Raw genomic sequence first — 21,379 nt, 5'->3', positions numbered from 1 at the left:
ACAACTGGAAACGTAATAATATTCGCATCATAGGAGTCCCTGAAGAAGAAGAAAATGAGCAAGGGATAGAGAATATATTCAAAAAAATAGTGAGAGAAAACTTCCCTAATTTGGTGAAGGAAGAAGGCATTCAAGTTCAAGAAGCACAGAGAGTCCCAAGTAAGAAGAACCCAAACAGGCCCACACCAAGACACATAGTAATTAAAATGCCACAAATTAAAGACAAAGAGAGAATCCTAAAAGCAGCAAGAGATAAGCAACAGGTTACCTACAAAGGGAACCCCATAAGGCTCTCGGCTGACTTCTCACAAGAAACACTACAGGCCAGAAGAGAATGGCATGAAGTAATCAAAGTCACGAAAAACAAGAATCTGAATCCAAGACTACTCTACCCAGCAAGGCTATCATTCAAAATAGAAGATCAAATAAAGAGCTTCCCAGACAAAAAAAGGCTAAGGGAATACATTAGCACCAAACCAGCACTGCAAGAAATGTTAAAAGGACTGCTGTAATTAGCAGTAGAAATGGGAAGAAAAATAGAACCACACTAAACAAAAATGGCAATAAATAAGTACATATCAATAATCACCTTAAACGTAAATGGATTGAATGCTCCCATAAAGAGACACAGAGTAGCTGATTGGATAAGAAAGCATGACTCATCTATATGTTGTTTGCAAGAGACCCATCTTTCAACAAAAGACTCACATAGGTTGAAAGTGAAGGGATGGAAAAAAATTTTCCAAGCAAATGGAAAGCAAAAAAAAGCTGGGGTACCAATTCTCATATCTGATCAAATAGATTTCAAAATGAAGACCATAACTAGAGACAAAGACGGCTACTACATAATATTGAAAGGATCTATCCAACAGGAAGATATAACCTTGATAAACATATATGCACCCAATATAGGAGCACCAAAATATATTAAAAATCTTCTGGAGGACTTCCAAGGAGAAATTGACAACAATACAATCATAGCAGGGGACTTCAACACCCCGTTGACAGCACTGGATAGATCCTCTAGGCAAAAAATTAGCAAGGAAACAGAGGCTCTAAATGAAGCACTAAATCAAATGGATTTAATAGATATCTACAGAGAATTACACCACAAAACTACAGAATTCACATTCTTCTCAAGTGCAAATGGGACATTCTAAAAGACAGACCACATGATAGGACACAAACTAAATCTCTACAAGTTCAAGAAGATTGAAATCATATCAAGCATCTTCTCAGATCACAATGGCATGAAACTAGAAATCAATTGCAACAAGAACATGCAAAGACATTTCAACACATGGAGGCTAAATAGCATGTTATTAAACAATGAATGAGTCACCGAGGAGATCAAGGAAGAAATTAAAAACTTCCTGGAAACCAATGAAAATGAACACACAACAACACAAAATCTATGGGATGCAGTGAAAGCAATTCTGAGAGGGAAGTTCATAGCACTACAGGCCTACCTCAAAAAACAAGAAAAATTTCTAATTGACTATCTAACCTCACAACTTAAAGAATTAGAAAGCAAACAAAAAGAAAACCCCAGAGCAAGTAGAAGGAAGGAAATAGTAAAGATCAGAGCAGAAATAAATGACATAGAGACCAAAAAAACAATTCAAAGGATCAATGAAACCAAGAGCTGGTTTTTCGAAAAGATAAACAAGATTGATGGACCCTTAGCTAGACTCACCAAGAAACAAAGAGAGAGAACCCAAATACACAAAATCAGAAATGAAAGAGGAGAAGTAACAACCAACACCACGGAAATACAAAAGATCGTCAACAACTACTATGAACAACTATATGGCAACAAATTCGACAATCTAAGCGAAATGGACAAATTTCTAGAAACACACAGTCTCCCAAAACTATTCCCGGAAGAGATAGAAAACTTGAACAGACCAATAACAACTAAGGAAATTGAAGAGGTAATCAAGACTCTCCCAGCAAACAAAAGCCCAGGCCCAGATGGTTTCACGGGGGAGTTTTACCGAACATTCAAAAAAGGACTAACACCCATTCTCCTCAAACTATTTCAAAAAATTCAAGAAGAAGGAAAAATTCCAAACACGTTCTATGAGGCCAGCATAATTCTAATTCCAAAACCAGAAAAAGACACTACGAAGAAAGAAAACTACAGGCCAATATCCCTGATGAACATAGACGCCAAAATCCTGAACAAAATATTAGCAAAATGGATCCAGAAATACATCAAAAAAATTATTCACCATGACCAAGTGGGATTCATTCCAGGGATGCAAGGCTGGTACAATATTCGCAAATCAATAAACGTGATACACCACATAAACAAAATGAAGAATAAAAACCACATGATCATATCAATAGATGCTGAAAAAGCATTCGACAAAATCCAGCATCCATTTCTGATAAAAACGCTCAGCAATGTAGGAATAGAGGGATCATATCTCGACATAATAAAGGCCATATATGAAAGACCTACAGCCAACATCATACTCAATGGACAGAAACTAAAAACATTTCCATTAAGAACAGGAACAAGACAGGGATGTCCACTTTCTCCACTCTTATTTAACATTGTACTGGAAGTCTTAGCCACAGCAATAATACATGAAGAAAAAATAAAAGGGATCCAAATTGGAAAGGAGGAAGTGAAACTGTCATTATTTGCAGATGACATGATATTGTACATAGAAAACCCTAAAGACTCCATCAAAAATCTATTAGACTTAATAAATCAATTTGGCAAAGTAGCAGGATACAAAATTAACGTCAAGAAATCAACGGCATTCTTGTACATCAATGATGAACTCAGAGAAAGAGAAACTGAAAAAACAATCCCATTTACGATCGCTCCAAAAAAACTACGATACCTAGGAATAAACTTAACCAAAGAAGTAAAGGACCTATTTGCAGAAAACTACAGGTCATTGAAAAAAGAAATAGAGGAACATATAAAAAAGTGGAAGCACATACCCTGTTCATGGATTGGAAGAATTAACATAATTAAAATGTCCATACTACCCAAAGCAATCTATAGATTCAGTGCAATCCCCATCAAAATACCAACGAAATATTTCATAGAACTAGAACAAATACTTTAAAAGTTCATATGGAACCAAAAAAGACCCCGAATAGCCACAGCAATCTTGAAAAAGAAGAACAAAGTAGGTGGGATCACAATACCAGGTATCAGGTTATACTACAAAGCGACTGTAACCAAAACAGCCTGGTACTGGCACAAGAACAGGCATATAGACCAGTGGAACAGAACTGAAAACCCAGAAATGGACCCAAGGCAATACGCTCAATTAATATTTGATAAAGGTGGCAAGAGCATACAGTGGAGTAAAGACAGCCTCTTTAATAAATGGTGTTGGGAAAATTGGACAGCTACATGCAAAAAAATGAAACTAGACCATCAACTTACACCATACACAAAAATAAACTCAAAATGGATAAAAGACTTAAATGTGACCCGTGAATCCATAAAAATTCTAGAAGAAAATGTAGGCAACAAAATTTCGGACATCATACGGAGCAGAATTTTCACTGATACATCACCTAAGGCAACAGAAATAAAGGGGAAAATGAACACATGGGACTACATCAAACTAAAAAGCTTCTGCACAGCAAAAGAAACAATCATCAAAATGGAAAGGCAACCCACTGTATGGGAGAACATCATTGCCAATGATGTATCAGATAAGGGGTTAATTTCCAATATATATAGAGTGCTCATACAACTCCACAAAAGGAAGACAAAGAACCCAATTAAAAAATGGGCAGAGGAGCTGAATAGACACCTCTCCAAACAGGACATACAAATGGCCAAGAGACATATGAAGAAATGCTCAACATCACTAATCATCAGAGAGATGCAAATTAAAACAACAATGAGGTATCACCTCACACCTGGCAGAATGGCCGCCATCAACAAATCATCAAACAACAAGTGTTGGCGAGGGTGTGGAGAAAAGGGGACGCTAATACACTGCTGGTGGGAATGCAGACTGGTGCAGCCGCTATGGAAAACAATATGGTGCTACCTCAAAAAATTAAAAATTGAACTTCCATTTGACCCAGTGATCCCACTGCTAGGAATATACCCTAAGAAGCCTGAAACACCAATCAGGAAGAATATATGTACCCCCATGTTCATAGCAGCACTATTTACAATAGCTAAGATCTGGAAACAGCCCAAGTGTCCACCAGTAGACGAATGGATAAAAAAGCTGTGGTACATATTCACAATGGAGTACTATGCAGCGGTAAGAAAGAAAGATCTCTTATCCTTTGAGACGACATGGAGGGACCTGGAAAGTATTATCCTAAGTGAAAGAAGCCAAGCAGAAAAAGACAAATACCACATGATCTCACTTATATACGGAATATAATGAACATAACAGTCTGAGGAATACAGTAGACCCAGACACATGGAAGTAGGGCACAGACTGACATCCCTCAGAAGAGGGGATGGGGGGTGGGGGAATGGGAAGAGATAAACCACAGAACTTATATGCATGTATGCATGACCAATGGACATGGACAACTAAGCCGGGGACAGGGTGGAGGTGGGGTGGGTTGGGGGGGTGCCAATGGGGTAAAAAGGTAAAATATCTGTAACAAACAAATAAATAAAAATTCATAAAATAAAAAAAAAAAAAAGTAAATGAGTCCTAATTTCGGCAGCACGTATACTAAAATTGGAATGATACAGAGAAGATTTGCATGGCCCCTGCGAATGGATGACATGCAAATTCATGAAACATTTCATATTTTTCTTAGTTTCTCTTTCTGATAGTTCATTATTAGGGTATTAAAATACCATCAGCCCTGGCCAGTTTGACTCAGCAGTTAGAGCGTTGGCCTGCAGTCTGGAGAGACCTGGGTTCGGTTCCCGCTAAGGGCATGTACCTCGGTTGCAGTTTGTCCCCGGCCCTGGTTGGGTCGTGTGGGTGGCAACCACATGATGTGTCCCTTTCACATCGATGTTTCTCTCTTTCTCTCTCTCCCTACCACTCTATCTGAAAAAAATATCAAAAAATGTCCTCAGGTGAGGATAAAAAAATTAAAATTAAAATTAAAAAATAAAATGCCATCAATTTCTGAATATGTATGTGGAATCTAATGAACAAAATAAACTAACAAACAAAATAGAAACAGACTCATAGATACAGATATAGACTGATACCTGTCAGAGAGGAAGGGGTCGGAGGTTGGGTAAAAAAGTAAATGGATTAAGGAAAAAAAAAAACCTTATAGACACAGGCACCAGTATGGTAATTACCCAAAGGAAAGGGGTGGGAGAGGTAATTGAGGGTACAGGGGAGATAAATGGTGATGAAGGGAGATTTACCTTGCAGTGGTGAACATACAATACAATATACAGATGATGTATTATAGAATTGTACACCTGAAACCTATATAATTGTATTAATCAATGTCACCCCAATACATTCAATTTAAAAAATTAAAAACAGAATTCAAGAAAAATGGCAGTGCAGTGAATGGAAGCTACACAGACCATCTCACAGGACCAAACTGGAATTACAACTAAAACACAAATTGATGAGAAAAAGCAACAGAAAAGAAGCTTGCAAAGATCATATAAGCAGGAACACTGACTCGATCCTGGTAGGATTGCAGAGGCGCAAGAGGGGTGCTGGGAGCCCACAGACAGCAGCGGCCTTAGCTGTGAGCAGCACTCTCGAGTTAAACTCCCAAGGGGCTCCACAGCACAGAGAGGGGACAGAAACTAAAATAGCCACAGCCACTCACCTTGGCCTCCGGCAGAGGGAGGGCAAACTGGACTGGAACTGTGGGGACATTCGGGATGTGGAGGGTGCTCAGAGATTTTTCTGAGTTGCAGCCACGCAGTTGCTTTATCCCAGGGCTCTGGGGAGAGGCAGCGGTCCCTCCCACGGAGATTCAACCCCACCCAGGTGGGTCATTGAAATGTAAATTGAAGCTCACTAACAACCAGCATCTGACCCACCCTTGGGAAATCCCCTTACACTGAGCACCTGAGGGAGCTTTTCATTCAACTGACAACCCAAAACTCTTCAAGTACGTCTACTGATAGCCTCCAGGCAAAAAGCTAGAGGATAACAGTACCATTCCTGGGCTAGCAACTCTAACCAGGAAAGTAAAATTTGACAGTGGTGTTTAACGTGGGTCCTCCCTCACTCACCCAAACCCAGGAGATGGAGCCACAAACAGCAGAACACCAACACCCAAATTGAAAATTTGGCTGTCTCCAAAGCCCACTGTGATAGCCAAAATGGTGACACACAGAAACAAAAGCCAAATGAAAGAACAAAGAGACCTCTACCAAAGATGAGATAAATGTGGAGAAGTTAGGCATGTTAACAGAGCTAGAATTCAGAGCCATGATCTTGAGGAAGCTCAATAGCAGGAGTAAGAACATAAAGATGTTGAAAATCAACCAATTGGAAATTAAAAACCACCGGGAAGAAATCAAGAATGACATATCAGAAATAAAGAATACATTAGAAGGTCTAAATAGCAGAGTGGTGGAAGCTGAGCACAGGATCAGTGAATTAGAAGACAGGGTAGAAAAAATCAACCAATCAGAAAACCAAAAGGAAAAAGCAATTAAAAAACAGGAAGACAGCTGAAGAGAATTGTGGGACAACTGGAAACGTAATAATAGTTGCATCATAGGAGTCGCCGAAGGAGAAGAAAAGGAGCAAGAGTTAGAGTATATATTTAAAGAAATAGTGACAGAAAACTTCCCTAATTTGGTGAAGGAAGAAGGCATTCAAGTTCAAGAAGCACAGAGAGTCCCAAGTAAGAAGAACCCAAACAGGCCCACACCAAGACACATAGTAATCAAAAGGCTAAAAATTAAAGACAAAGAGAGAATCATAAAAGCAGCAAGAGATAAGCAACAAGCTACCTACAAAGGAAACCCCATAAGGCTCTCAGCTGACTTCTCAAAAGAAACACTACAGTCCAGAAGGGAATGGCATGAAGTAATCAAGGTCGTGAAAAACAAGGATCTGAATCCAAGACTACTCTATCCAGCAAGGCTGTCATTCAAAATAGAAGGTCAAATAAAGAGCTTTCCAGACAAAAACAAAAACAAAAAAACAAAACAAACAAAAAAAAAAACGGCTAAGGGAATATATTAACACCAAACCAGCACTTCAAGATATGCTAAAAGAACTGCTATAATTAGTAGAATAGGAAGAAAAATAGAACCACACTAAACAAAAATAGCAATAAATAAGTACATATCAATTATCACCTTAAATGCGAATGAACTGAATGCTCCGATAAAAAGACACAGTGCCCTGGCCAGTTTGGCTCAGCGGTTCAGCGTTGGCCTGTGAACCAGAGAGTCCCGGGTTTGGTTCCTGCTAGGGGCATGTACCACAAAAAAAAAAAAAAAAAAAGAGAGACACAGAGTACCTGACTGGATAAGAAAGCATGACTCACATATATGTTGTTTACAAGAAAACCCACCTCACAACAAAAGACTCACATAAGTTGAAAGTGATGAGATGGAAAAAAAACCTTTCAAGCAAACAAAGCAAAAACAAGCTAGGGTAGCAATACTTATATCTGACAAAGTAAATTTCAAAATGAAGCCCATAACTAGAGACAATGAAGGCCACTACATAATATTGAAAGGATCTATCCAACAGGAAGATATAACCTTGATAAACATATATGCACCCAATATACAAGCACCAAAATATATTAAAAATCTTCTGGAGGATTTCAAAGGAGAAATTGACAGCAATACAATCATAGCAGGGGACTTCAACACCCTGCTGACATCACTGGATAGATCCTATAGACAAAAAATTAACAAGAAAACACAGACACTAAACAAAGCGCTAGATCAAATGGATTTAATAGATATCTACAGAGAATTACACCACAAAACTACAGAATTCACATTCTTCTCAAGTGCAAATGGGCCATTCTCAAAGACAGACCACGTGATAGGACACAAACTAAATCTCTACAAGTTCAAAAAGATTGAAATCATATCAAGCATTTTCTCAGATCACAATGGCATGAAATAAGAAATCAATTGCGCCCTGGCCGGTTTGGCTCAGCGGTTAGAGCGTTGGCCTGCGGTCCGGAGAGACCCGGGTTCGGTTCCCGCTAAGGGCACGTACTTCGGTTGCAGTTTGTCCCCGGCCCTGGTTGGTCGTGCGGGTGGCAGCCACTCGATGTGTCCCTTCACGTCGATGTTTCTCACTCTCTCTCCCTTCCTCTCTCTCCCTCCCACTCTATCTGTACAAAAAATGGAAAAATATCCTCGGGTGAGGATAAAAAAAAAAAAAAAATTAAAAAAAGAAATCAATTGCAACAAAAACATGCAAAGACATTTGAACACATGGAGGCTAAATAACATATTATTATACAATGAATGGGTTACCATGGAAATCAAGGAAGAAATTTTTTTTTTTTTTTTTTTTTTTTTTTTTATCCTCACCCGAGGATATTTTTCCATTTTTTGTACAGATAGAGTGGGAGGGAGAGAGAGGAAGGGAGAGAGAGAGAAACATCGATGTGAAGGGACACATCGAGCGGCTGCCACCCGCACAACCAACCAGGGCCGGGGACAAACTGCAACCGAAGTACGTGCCCTTAGCGGGAACCGAACCCGGGTCTCTCCAGACCGCAGGGCGACGCTCTAACCGCTGAGCCAAACTGGCCAGGGCTCAAGGAAGAAATTAAAAACTTCCTGGAAACCAATGAAAATGAACACACAACAACACAAAATCTATGGGATGCAGCAAAAGCAGTTCTGAGAGGGAAGTTCATAGCACTACAGGCCTACCTCAAGAATCAAGAAAAATTTCTAATTGACTGTCCAACCTCACAACTTAAAGAATTAGAAAGCAAACAGAAAGAAAACCCCAGATCAAGTAGAAGGAAGGAAATAGTAAAGATCAGAGCAGAAATAAATGATATAGAGATCAAAAAAACAATTCAAAGGATCAATGAAACAAAGAGCTGGTTTTTTGAAAAGATAAACAAGATTTATGACCCTTAGCTAGACTCACCAAGAAACAAAGAGAGAAAACCCAAATACACAAAATCAGAAATGAAAGAGGAAAAGTAACAACCGACACCTCAGAAATACAAAAGATCGTTAACAGCTACTATGAATAATTATATGGCAACAAATTACACAATCTAACCGAAATGGACAAATTTCTAGAAACACAGTCTCCCAAAACTGAATGGGGAAGAGATAGAAAATTTGAACAGAACAATAACAATTAAAAAAATTGAAGAGGTAATCAAGTCTCTCCCAGCAAACAAAAGCCCAGGCCCAGATGGCTTCACGGGGGACTTTTACCGAACATTCAAAAAACAACGAACACCCATTCTCCTCAAACTATTTCAAAAAATTCAAGAAGAAGGAAGACTTCCAAACTCGTTTAATAAGGCCGGCATAATTCTAATTCCAAAACCAGAAAAAGACACTACAAAGAAAGAAAACTATAGGCCAATATTCCTGACGAACATAGATGCCAAAATCCTGAACAAAATACTAGCAAATCATCCAGCAATACATCAAAAAAATTATTCACCATGACCAAGTGGGATTCATTCCAGGGACGCAAGGCTGGTACAATTTTTGCAAATCAATGAATGTGATACACCATATTAACAAAATGAAGAATAAAAACCACATGATCATATCAATAGATTCTGAAAAAGCATTCAACAAAATCCAGCACCCATTCCTAATAAAAACACTCAGCAATGTGGGAATAAAGGGATCACATCTCGACATAATAAAGGCCATATATGAAAGACCTACAGCCAACATCATACTCAATGGGCAGAAACTAAAAGCATTTCCCTTAAGAACAGGAACAAGACAGGGATGCCCACTTTCTCCACTCTTATTTAACATTGTACTGGAAGTCTTAGCCACAGCAATCAGACAGGAAGAAAAAATAACAGGGACCAAAATGGAAAGAAAGAAGAGAAACTGTCATTATTTACAGATGACATAATATTATACATAGAAAACCCTAAAGACTCCATCAAAAATCTACTAGACTTAATAAATGAATTTGCCAAAGTAGCAGGATACAAAATTAACATCAATAAATTGACACCATTCTTATACACCAATGATGAACTCACAGAAAGAGAAACTGAAAAACCAATCCCATTTATCATCGTGGCAAAAAAAAACTAACATACCTAGAAATAAACTTAACCAAAATAGTAAAGGACCTATTTGCAGAAAACTACAGGACATTGAAAAAAGAAATAGAGGAACATATAAAAAAAGTGGAAGCACATACCTTGTTCATGGATTGGAGAATTAACATCATTAAAATGTTCATATTACCCAAAGCAATCTATAGATTCAATGCAAACCCCATCAAAATACCAATGAAATATTTCACAGAACTAGAAAAAATATTTCAAAAGTTCATATGTAACCAAAAAAGACCTCGAATAGCCACAGCAATCTTGAAAAAGAAATACAAAGTGGGTGGGGTCACAATACCAGATACAGGTTATACTACAAAGCTACTGTAATCAAAACATCCTGGTACTGGTACAAGAACAGGCATATAAACCAGTGGTAGAGAATAGAGAACCCAGAAATGGACCCAAGGCAATATGCTCAATTAATATTTGACAAAGGTGGCAAGAGCATACACTGGAGTAAAGACAGCCTCTTTAATAAATGGTGTTGGGAAAATGGGACAGCTACATGCAAAAAAATGAAACTAGACCATCAACTTACACCATACACAAAAATAAACTCAAAATGGATAAAAGACTTAAATGTGACCCATAAATCCATAAAAATCCTAGAAGAAAATGTAGGCAACAAAATTTCAGACATCATACGTAGCAGAATTTTCACTGATGCATCACCTAAGACAATAGAAACAAAGGAGAAAATGAACACATGGGACTACATCAAACTCAAAAGCTTCTGCACAGTGAAAGATACGATCATCAAAACGGAAAGGCTACCCACTGTATGGGAGAGCATCATTGCCAATGATATATCAGATAAGGGGTTAATTTCCAATATATATAGAGTACTCATACAACTCAACGAAAGGAAGACAAAGAACCCAATTTAAAAATGGGCAGAGGAACTAGATACCTCTCCAAACAGGACATACAAATGGCCAAGAGACATATGAAGAAATGCTCATCATCACTAATCATCAGAGAGATGCAAATTAAAACTATGAGGTATCACCCCACACCTGTCAGCATGGCTGCCATCAACAAATCATCAAACAACAAGTGTTGGCAAGGGTGTGGAGAAAAGGGGACTCTAGTACAGTGCTGGTGGGAATGCAGACTGGTGCAGCCATTATGCAAAACAATATGGTGTTACCTCAAAAAATTAAATTGAACTTCCATTTGACCCAGTGATCCTACTTCTAGGAATAAACCCTAAGAAACCTGAAACACCAATCAGAAAGAATATATGTACCCCCATGTTCAGAGCATCACTCTTTACAATACCTAAGATCTAGAAACAGCCCAAGTGTCTATCAGTAGATGAATGGATAAAAAAGCTGTGGTACATATATACAATGGAGTACTATGCAGCTGTAAGAAAGAACTCTTATCCTTTGAGACGACATGGTTGGACCTGGAAAGTATTGTCCTACGTGAAACAAGCCAAGCAGGAAAAGACTAATACCGCATGATCTCACTTATTTATGGAATATAATGAACATAACAGTCTGAGAAATAGGGTAGAACCAGAAATATGGAAGTAGGGTACAGACTGACAACATTCAGAAGAGGTGGTGGTGGGGGGGGGAAAGAGATAAACCACAGAACTTATATGCATGTATGCATAACCAATGGACATGGACAACAAAGCCGGGGAAGAGGTGGGGGCAATGGGGGGGGGGGGTGTCAATGGGGTAAAAAAAGGAGAAATATCCGTAAAAAAATAAAATTAAAAATAAAATAAAATTAAATAAATAAATAAAAATAAAAACACAACCCCATCAACTCCCCTCCACCCACACACAAGGAAAGGAAATCCTGAACAATATTCATGCAACATAGTGTTCATGTGAGGATCAACCTTACCAGTAACACTTTATGAAAAGAGAAATGTTATATAGCACTTACATAAAAAAGATTCACTCAAACAGAATTTCAGCTGCTCCTATATTTAGCAAAATAGGGAAAATTATTGCAAAAGACTTAAAACGTCAACTTACCCTTTCTATAAGAATTCCGATTGGTGCAAATGCAGCATTCATGCAATCATAAACATCAGTTTGAAATAAAAATTTCAGAATGTGACCCTCAGAAGCATCTTCTGTGGATTTTTAAATAAAAATAAGTACTTTATATGATGTAACTTCTAAGTCTAATCTCTTCCTTAATTGCTGCATTAAAAAACAAATAACTTCTTTCTTACCTTTTTGAGCAATGTAATTTTGAGAAGACAAAGAGAAATCAGTTGAAAACATCGGAGCATTTGGCAGGGTATTTTCCACAGAAGTGTCTATTTCCTCATGAGTAGACCCTTCAGTATCTAGTGACGTTCTTAATTCTTCATCCTCATTTTCATATAGCATTTCAAAGTATAAATCTTCATGAATTCTAGGTAACTCTATTTGAGAGATTATATCTGCAAATAAATGAGAATTTTTTCTTTTTTAATACTTGCTTTGTTTGGGGCTCCCTTTTGTTTTCAAGGACCTTTGGGATCATTGTCATACTTCATTATGAAAAAATTCTCTAAAACATAAATTGTAGCCTGTGTTAATTAGTCCCTATCACACACTTACTGGCTTAAACAAAAATGTATTCTCTTAAAGGTATAAAGATCAGAAGTCCTAAAATCAAGGTGTTGAGAGGGCTGTGTTCCTTCCTGAGGCTCTAGAGGATAAACCATTTTTGTCTTTTCCACCTTATGGGGGCCACCCTCATCCCTTGGCTCATGGCCCCATCTTTCTACTTCATAGCCAGCAGTGCAGCATCTTCTAATCTCTCAATCTGATCCTTGCTTTCCTCCTATAAGAAATCTTCTCAGAGGACCTAAAGAGACACCTCTCCAAAGAGGACATACAAATGGCTAAAAGACATATGAAAGAATGCTCAATGTCACCAATCATCAGAAAGATGCAAATTAAAACAACTATGAAGTATCACCTCACACCTACCAGAATGGCTGCCATCAACAAATCATTAAACAGCAAGTGCTGGCGATGGTGTGGAGAAAAGGGGACCCTAGTACACTGTTGGTGGGAATGCAGACTGGTGCGGCCACTATGGAAAACACAATGATGTTACCTCAAAAAGTTAAAAATTGAACTTCCATTTGACCCAGTGATCCCACTTCTAGGAATATACCCTAAGAAGCCTGAAACACCAGTCAGAAAGAATATATATACCCTTATGTTCACAGAATCACTATTTATAATTGCTAAGATCTGGAAACAGCCTAAGTGTCCATCAATAGATGAGTGGGGGGAAAAGCTGTGGTACATATACACAATGGAATACTATGCAGCTGTAAGAAAGAAAGATCTCTTATCCTTTGAAACGACATGGAGGGACCTGGCGAGTATTATCCTGAGCGAAACAAGCCATCTATTCTCTACATTGCCTTTTTGTCCTAAAAACTATTTAAAAAGAAAAAACAACTAGCATAACTGTCAATAACTCTGTTACAGTATAAACTTATAACTAAGAATAAAACACTAAATAGGTCTCTATAGGATTTTATTCTTAGATACATTTATTATCCAAGTAGATGTAATATTTAAATGCCATTGTAAAAATATATATCCCCATCATTTAAGAAAATTGGTGATATCATTTTTTACCTTATTTGTTAGAGAACCAGAGTCAAAATGACCCATTATTTACAATATCTGTAGTTTACTTGACATTAACAGTTAATTTTATTTAATACATAGAAGAAACTGAGCTAGTTAAGTAAAGAAAGGTAATATTAGAACTTACAGCAATTAATGTCCAAGTTCTGAAATCTAGTCCATTTGGATCATGCAAATCTATAATATATTGCTAATATGTACTATTAAATATAAAAGCCGGGGACAAACTGCAACTGAGGTACATGCCCTTAGCGGGAACCGAACCTGGGTCTCTCTGGACCGCAGGACGATGATCTAACCACTGAGCCAAACCGGCCAGGGCAGGCTTTTTAAATTCCCAAATCAAATATATCTTTTTTTTTTTTTTTTTTTATCCTCACCCGAGGACATTTTTTCATTTTTTGTTCAGGTAGAGTGGGAGGGAGAGAGAGGAACAGAGAGAGAGAGAGAGAAACATCGACGTGAAAGGAACACATCGAGTAGCTGCCACCCGCACGACAGACCAGGGCCGGGGACAAACTGCAACCAAGGTACGCGCCCTTAGCGGGAACCGAACCCGGGTCTCTCAGGACCGCAGGCCGACGCTCTAACCGCTGAGCCAAACCAGCCAGGGCAGGCTTTTTAAATTCCCAAATCAAATATATCTTTTATATCAAATAAACATTTTGGAGGAAGATTATTGAGAGCAATCTTTACTGGTTAGCACTTATAGGATGTTTTTTTATATTTTAAAGTATGTTATTGAAGTGTGTTGTGTAAAACAAATATAGACAACATACATCCAAAATATATTCTTGATGTCATTGTTTAAGTTAGGAATTACCCATTTATTTTAAAAATTATCAAGAAAATATTGACAGCATTAAAACAGTATTTTGTATGTTTATGTTGTTCAATAGAGAAAAATACTGATATTATAAATAGAATATAAAAATAACTACAAAAGAAATTGACTGAAGACAATATGCTCAATTTGACAAAGGTGGCAAAAACATACAGTGGAGTCAAGATAGTCTCTTCAATAAATAGTGTTGGGAAAACTGGACAGCTACCTGCAAAAAAATGAAGCTAGAACACCAATTTATACCATACACGAGAATAAACTCAAAATGGATAAAAGACTTCAATGTAACTAATGAATCCATAAAAATCCTAGAAGAAAATGTAGGCAACAAAATTTTGGACATCATGTGCAGCAGAATTTTCACTGATACAACACCTAAGGCAACAGAAACAAAGGACAAAATGAACACATGGGACTACATCAAACTAAAAAGCTTCTGCACAGCAAAAGAAACAACCATCAAAAAAGAAAGGGATCCCACTATATGGGAGACCATCATCTCCAATGATGCATCACATAAGGGGTTAATTTCCAATATATATAGAGTACTCATACAACTCAACAAAAGGAAGACAAAGAACCCAATTAAAAAATGGGCAGAGGACCTAAACAGACACGTCTCCAAAAAGGACATACAAATGGCCAAGAGACATATGAAGAAATGCTCAACATCACTAATCATCAGAGAGATGCAAATTAAAACAACAATGAGGTATCACCTCACACCTGTCAGAATGGCCGCCATCAACAAATCATCAAACAAGTGTTGGCGAGGGTGTGGAAAAAAGGGGCCTCTAGTACACTGCTGGTGGGAATGCAGACTGTTGCAGCCACTGTAGAAAACACTATGGTGTTACCTCAAAAAGTTAAAAATCGGCCCTGGCCAGTTTGGCTCACCGGTTAGAGCATTGGCCTGTGGTCCCGAGAGTTCTGGGTTCAGTTCCCGCTAGGGGCATGTACTTCAGTTGCAGTTTGTCCCCGGCCCTGGTTGGGTCGTGTGGATGGCAGCCACTCGATGTGTCCCTTTCACGTCGATGTTTCTCTCTTTCTCTCTTCCTCTCTCTCCCTCCCACTCTATCTGAACAAAAGAAATGGAAAAATGTCCTTCGAGTGAGGATTAAAAAAAAACAACAGTGAAAAATTGAACTGCCATTTGACTCAGTGATCCCACTTCTAGGAATATACCCTAAGAAACCTGAAACACCAATCAGAAAGAATATATGTACCCCCATGTTCATAGCAGCAGTATTTGCAATAGCTAAGATCTGGAAACAACCCAAGTATCCATCAGTAGACGAGTGGATTAAAAGGCTGTGGTACATATACACAATGGAATACTATGCAGCTGTAAGAAAGAAAGATCTCTTATCCTTTGAGATGGCATGGAAGGATGTGGAGAGTATTATGCTAAGCGAAACAAACCAAGCAGAGAAAGACAAATATCACATGATCTCACTTATTTGTGGAATATAATGAACTAAACAAACTGCTGAACAAAATTAACCCAGAGACATGGAGGTGGGGTACAGGCTGACAAGCCTCAGAGGAGGGGGGTTTTGTGGGGGGAAAGACAAACCACAGAACTTACATGCATGTATGCATGACCAATGAACATAGATAACAAAGCTGGGGATGGGGTGAGGGGGAAGGGGAGGAGGGTGTCAATGGGGGGAAAATGAGAAACATCTGTAACAAAAACAAATAACAAATAACAAATTTTTAAAAAGAAAAAAAAAACTACAAGATATTCTCATTTTAGTTTCTAAAATACATGCTGCCATGAGTATACACAGGCATGTGCTTATTTTCTCTCTCATACTCAATGACAGCATAAAGCCGTGCTAAAAAATGAAGTTAAAATCAATAAATTATATTTTGAATTTCATTAATATGATGTGAATGTGTCTGGCAAGGCAAAACTTCACATGAGGTTGATATTTAATTAATTTGGTGGTCTCATGAAATTCACATACTGCTTCAGTAAGATGAGAATATCATAAATTTTTAAATGGAACTCAAGAAATTATAAATCTTGTCACTGCGTTTTACAGAAGTCTGATAAATCCATATTGTCAGATAAAAATGCATATTATCCAACTGACAATATTTTTATTAGAGAAAGTATTTTGCATTTCAATAAATAAGGCTGACACAAGTTTAAATAAAATATTCCTGATTTTTCTGGTTTTTAATATTAAATATTTAAATGATTTATACCTTTAAATGATAATATGCCTAAGTTCAAATTTGAATGAAAATATGTATGCACATCTTTTGAGAAGCTTTGTTTAAAAAGGACTACCTTTCCCAAAAATTAATTTAAAATTTGAAATATGTCAAAATGTGCCATGTGTTTAATGTTGCATCATATACTTATGTATATGCCATGTCAAATAGCCATCAATTTATTTTAAGGCAATTCAATTTTCAAGCATAGTTTAAATTCATTGCTTGATTGAATTAACTGACCAAACAGAATTAAAGGAAAAAAAGTTCTAACTAGTTGTAGCCTGAAGTATGATATCCAAGTAAACACTGTGATTTACTTCTCAGTTACTTGTTAACAGGAGAGAAATATATCAATGCAGTCCTGAAAAACAATATTAAAGCCTTGTGAGTGAGTTGCTCAATGTCTAATTTTGCTCTTTGAGTTGTAATTTAACACAGCACTTTGATGTTGTCACTTAGCATTGTTTAAAAGATGAAAGTCCCAAGTAAACAAACGCTTATCAGTAATTTCATTATGTCTCTGTGGACATTAAAGTTAAAAACGAGTAATCAAATTAGGAGATTGAATACAATGGGACTGTGGTAAGAACAGGACTCAAATAGCAATCTACTGTGCCCTTTAATGGCACTAGGGGGAAAAGGGCTTATTCAATAATTAATTACACTCAAATTTATTTTTTTCTGTATTGATTTTGAGAGAGAGAGGAAGGGAGAGAGAGAGAGATAGAAACATCAATGAGAGAAAAAAACAACTGACTGCCTCCTGCATGACCCCCACTGGGGATTGGGCCCACAACCTGAGCATGTGCCCTGACCAGGAATCAAACCGGCGAACTCTTGGTGAACAGATGGACGCTCAACCACTAAGCCACACCAGCTGGGCGATATACTAATATTTTTAAAATAATCTTTTAAATTGCATTTGAGCCTTGGCTGGTTTTGCTCAGTGGTTAGAATGTCGACCTGTGGACCTGAGAGTCCTGGGTTTGGTTCCTGCTAGGGGCATGTACCTTGGTTGCAGTTTGTCCCTGCCCCAGTTGGGGTTGTGTTGGTGGCAACCACTTGATGTGTCTCTCTCACATCAATGTTTCTCTCTCTCTTCCCCCCCTCTGCCTCCCGCTCTATCTGAAGATAAATGCAAAAATGTCCTCAGGTAAGGATAAAAATAAATAAATAAATGAACTGCACTTGAAATATGTTAAGAAAATGCATATCCTATAGTATCTTTTAATTACTGATAGTGCTTTTTAAAAAATATGTTTTTATTTATTTATTTTTTTAGAAAGAAAGAAAGGGAGAGTGAGAGGGAGAGAGAAGCATGGATCAGCTGCCTCCTGCATTCTATCTGCTGCAACCTAGGCATGTGCTCTGACCGGGAATCAAACTGGTGACCTCTTGGTGCAAGGGACAACGCTCAACCAACTGAGCCACACCAGCCAGGACTATCCTATAATATTTTTATATTTAATTACAGTAAGGTATTAATTTCACTAGACTTAAACCTATGCTTTATGATTTATATTAGTTACAGATGTGCCTTTCTTACATTTGTTTATAAATTACATTTTAAATCAAACAAAATAATGAATAATTTTTCATATTGAACTGTACTTGGGAAATTCATTATTTAAATACTTTCAGTTGGAATCCTTTTGTAAAGTAGTTTCTAAATAACTGCTCCCTAATTTATCTGTTTTGCAAATTTTTATTATCAGCTTATTAGTTTTTCGGTAAATATGGTTATCTCAAGTCTCAGCCTTTCACAGATATTGATTCAAGATCTGTGATTAATTTTTTTTATACACTCTCTCTAAGGCAAGTTTTCATTTGTTATTCCCTAAGAGATTTGTTGAAATTATCTGAAAATATTGGCTGTTTTAGCAATTTCTCCAATATCCAGAAAATAGGGCCTTTGGCTTTATCTGAATCCCTCTTTTAGTATTCTTTTTTAAAAACAATTTTGCATGACACCAGGCTGGTTTTCATTTAATTAATATTGTAATATTTTTGAATAATCCACTTTGTATCGTATAACATCTTTTTCCTGAAACTTAAAGGTTTTCTGAAAATTTTTTCAATTTTTATGTAATGATTGATTTAAGAGAGGAAGAGGAAGAGGGGAGAGAGAGCGAGAGAGAGAAACATCGATATTATTGATTATTAAGTATTTTGAGAATGTGGATTACTGGACATTTGTACTTATAAAAGTACATATCTTATCTGTACTTGTAAATAAATATACATTTTGTTTAAATAATAAATTATGGTATTTTATACCCACTTGACTGACTGTATCTGCTTTTTAACATCATACTTTTTCTATTACCTGTGGGATCATTTTCAAATAAAAATTCTTCTGTTTCTTCATTTTCAAACACATTATTTTCATCCAGTATTGTTTTGGGAGCTGGCAATTCTGTTTCCTTCTGAAAGTTCCAAGGGTTGTCAAAATTATACAAGAAGTTTTTAAAATATGGTAAGGTATCAGAATCATCTGTTTTCTCTACGACTCCTTCCTTTCCTGAATGATCTTCAATTTCCATAATTTTTTTAATTCTTATTTCTTGATCCTCATCAGGGTCAAATTTACTTGTTGGAGGATGTTCATGTTTATCTCCTTTACCTCCTTCTTCATTCTGTCCATTATATGTTATAATTTTATCTTCATTGGCATATGCAAAGCCTAGCATATTAAAACCAAAATCAAACCAATTTGGTTTGAGACTTGAGCCATTATTAGTGATTATGTCTTCTTTTTCTGATAATATTTCTGTACATGGAACTGCGGGTTCTTCCTCAGGTGATATGGAATTAGGAACATCTTGTAGTGTTGGATTGCTTTCTTGGGGCAATAATTCAGGCCCTGTATCCTCACCTCCAAAACCTAAAAAACTGGTAAATCCACTGCCAAACCAACCAGTAGCTTCAGGATTGAGACTGTGTTCTGACTCAGATGCTTCGAACTGTTTCTTTGGCACTGAACTGAATTCTGGTTCAGGTTCTTGTTTATGTTCTGTTTGAAGCTCACCATTATTTAATTCTTCTAGGTCATTCTCATCTTCAACTGCTACTTTTCGACTTTGAAATGAGCTTTCTTGTTCAAATACTGATTCAAAAGGCATCCCTTCTGCTTGTTTCCTTCCAAATCCAAACCATCCTTCCACTTCGGGCACAGCTGAGGAGGGTGGGACATAATCCACTTCTGGAATAGGATCCGGTTTCACACTTCCAGCTTCTACTCCTTCCCCATTTTCTGAGTCACCAGTTTTTCTGATATCATCAGGAGTCTCTGATGTTGGAAATTGGTCTTCATACCAAGTACTTTCGGAAGCTGAATAAAATCTAGATTCTCTCTGAAAATAATTGTCATCTACACTAGATTTTTCATCGTTATCTTCTTCATATGGGTATATATTTTCACCATCATCACTGTTTAACTCGCTATCTTCATTTTCAAATGTGTAGCTTACTCCAAGAAGACAAAGAAAATCAGATTCCTAAAAGGAAAGAAATTATGATTGATATAAATATACTAAAACTCCTTGTTTCTCCCTAAATCATTTAAAATGGATGACTATGATTTTCCCAAGACTGCACAACCAGCTCAACAGCAGAGCAAACACTAAACTCAGATCTCATTTCAGACATTGTCAATAGTATCCCAACTGACTTTTCAGGTTAATAATATAAACTTATATGAAAATCATTTCACATTAGGAATTATTTGTTATCAAATGGTTGAAGAATTTGAGAAGCAGAGATAAGTCTTTGTGTATACTCTGCAAATAAACTCTGATGAAAGGCATACATATAAATAAAATCTTGCTCCTCCTAAGAGGGCACTGAATGGACACAAACAGCAGTGTGGTGATTTCAGGGAAGGGAATTTCACAACACGTGGTGACGAGTTAGACAGACCAGAGGCTCTCAAGTATAAAGGCCTAGATAAAAGTTGCACTAAGACATTCAGACTACTTTTTTTTAGATATTTCATATAGCCAGTAGAGGTAAAGATACACTTTTTCATCTCACAGAACAACCAAATCATCAAGAAGAAAAATGGTAGCCTTGGAAAGTCCCCAAATAGCCACAGCAATCTTGAAAAAGAAGAACAAAGTTGGAGGGATCACATTACGAGATTTCAGTTTATACTACAAAGCTACTGTAATCAAAACAAGAACAGGCAGATAGATCAATGGAACAGAATAGAGAACCCAGAAATGGACCCAAGACAATATGCTCAATTAATATTTGACAAAGGTGGCAAGAGCATACACTGGAGTAAAGACAGCCTCTTTAATAAATGGTGTTGGGAAAATTGGACAGCTACCTGCAAAAAAAAATGAAACTAGACCATCAACTTACACCATACACAAGCACAAGAATAAACTCAAAATGGATAAAAGACTTAAATGTGACCCATGAATCCATAAAAATCCTAGAAGAAAATGTAGACAACAAAATTTCA

At 37.2% G+C, this 21,379-nt stretch overlaps 1 protein-coding gene and 1 non-coding gene across 2 annotated transcripts in view; one reads left to right on the top strand and one right to left on the bottom strand.

Moving 5' to 3' along the window:
* The window catches only part of MIA2 (MIA SH3 domain ER export factor 2), a 108,720-nt gene that overhangs the window by 75,757 nt on the left and 11,584 nt on the right, over nt 1-21,379 (bottom strand). Inside the window, 3 exon segments of the mRNA XM_036259361.1 lie at nt 12,210-12,310; nt 12,413-12,625; nt 19,238-20,408. Coding sequence (XP_036115254.1) covers nt 12,210-12,310; nt 12,413-12,625; nt 19,238-20,408 — 1,485 coding nt within the window.
* Nucleotides 4,662-4,768, top strand: LOC118621400. Its single transcript, XR_004957686.1, has one exon. It is a non-coding gene; the product is annotated as a U6 spliceosomal RNA (small nuclear RNA).

The sequence above is a fragment of the Molossus molossus genome, unplaced genomic scaffold (assembly GCF_014108415.1).
Source record: "Molossus molossus isolate mMolMol1 unplaced genomic scaffold, mMolMol1.p scaffold_m16_p_1, whole genome shotgun sequence".
Taxonomy (NCBI): Eukaryota; Metazoa; Chordata; class Mammalia; order Chiroptera; family Molossidae; genus Molossus; species Molossus molossus.
Note: the sequence above shows the minus strand (reverse complement) of the source record. Positions and strands in the feature narration are given on the sequence as shown.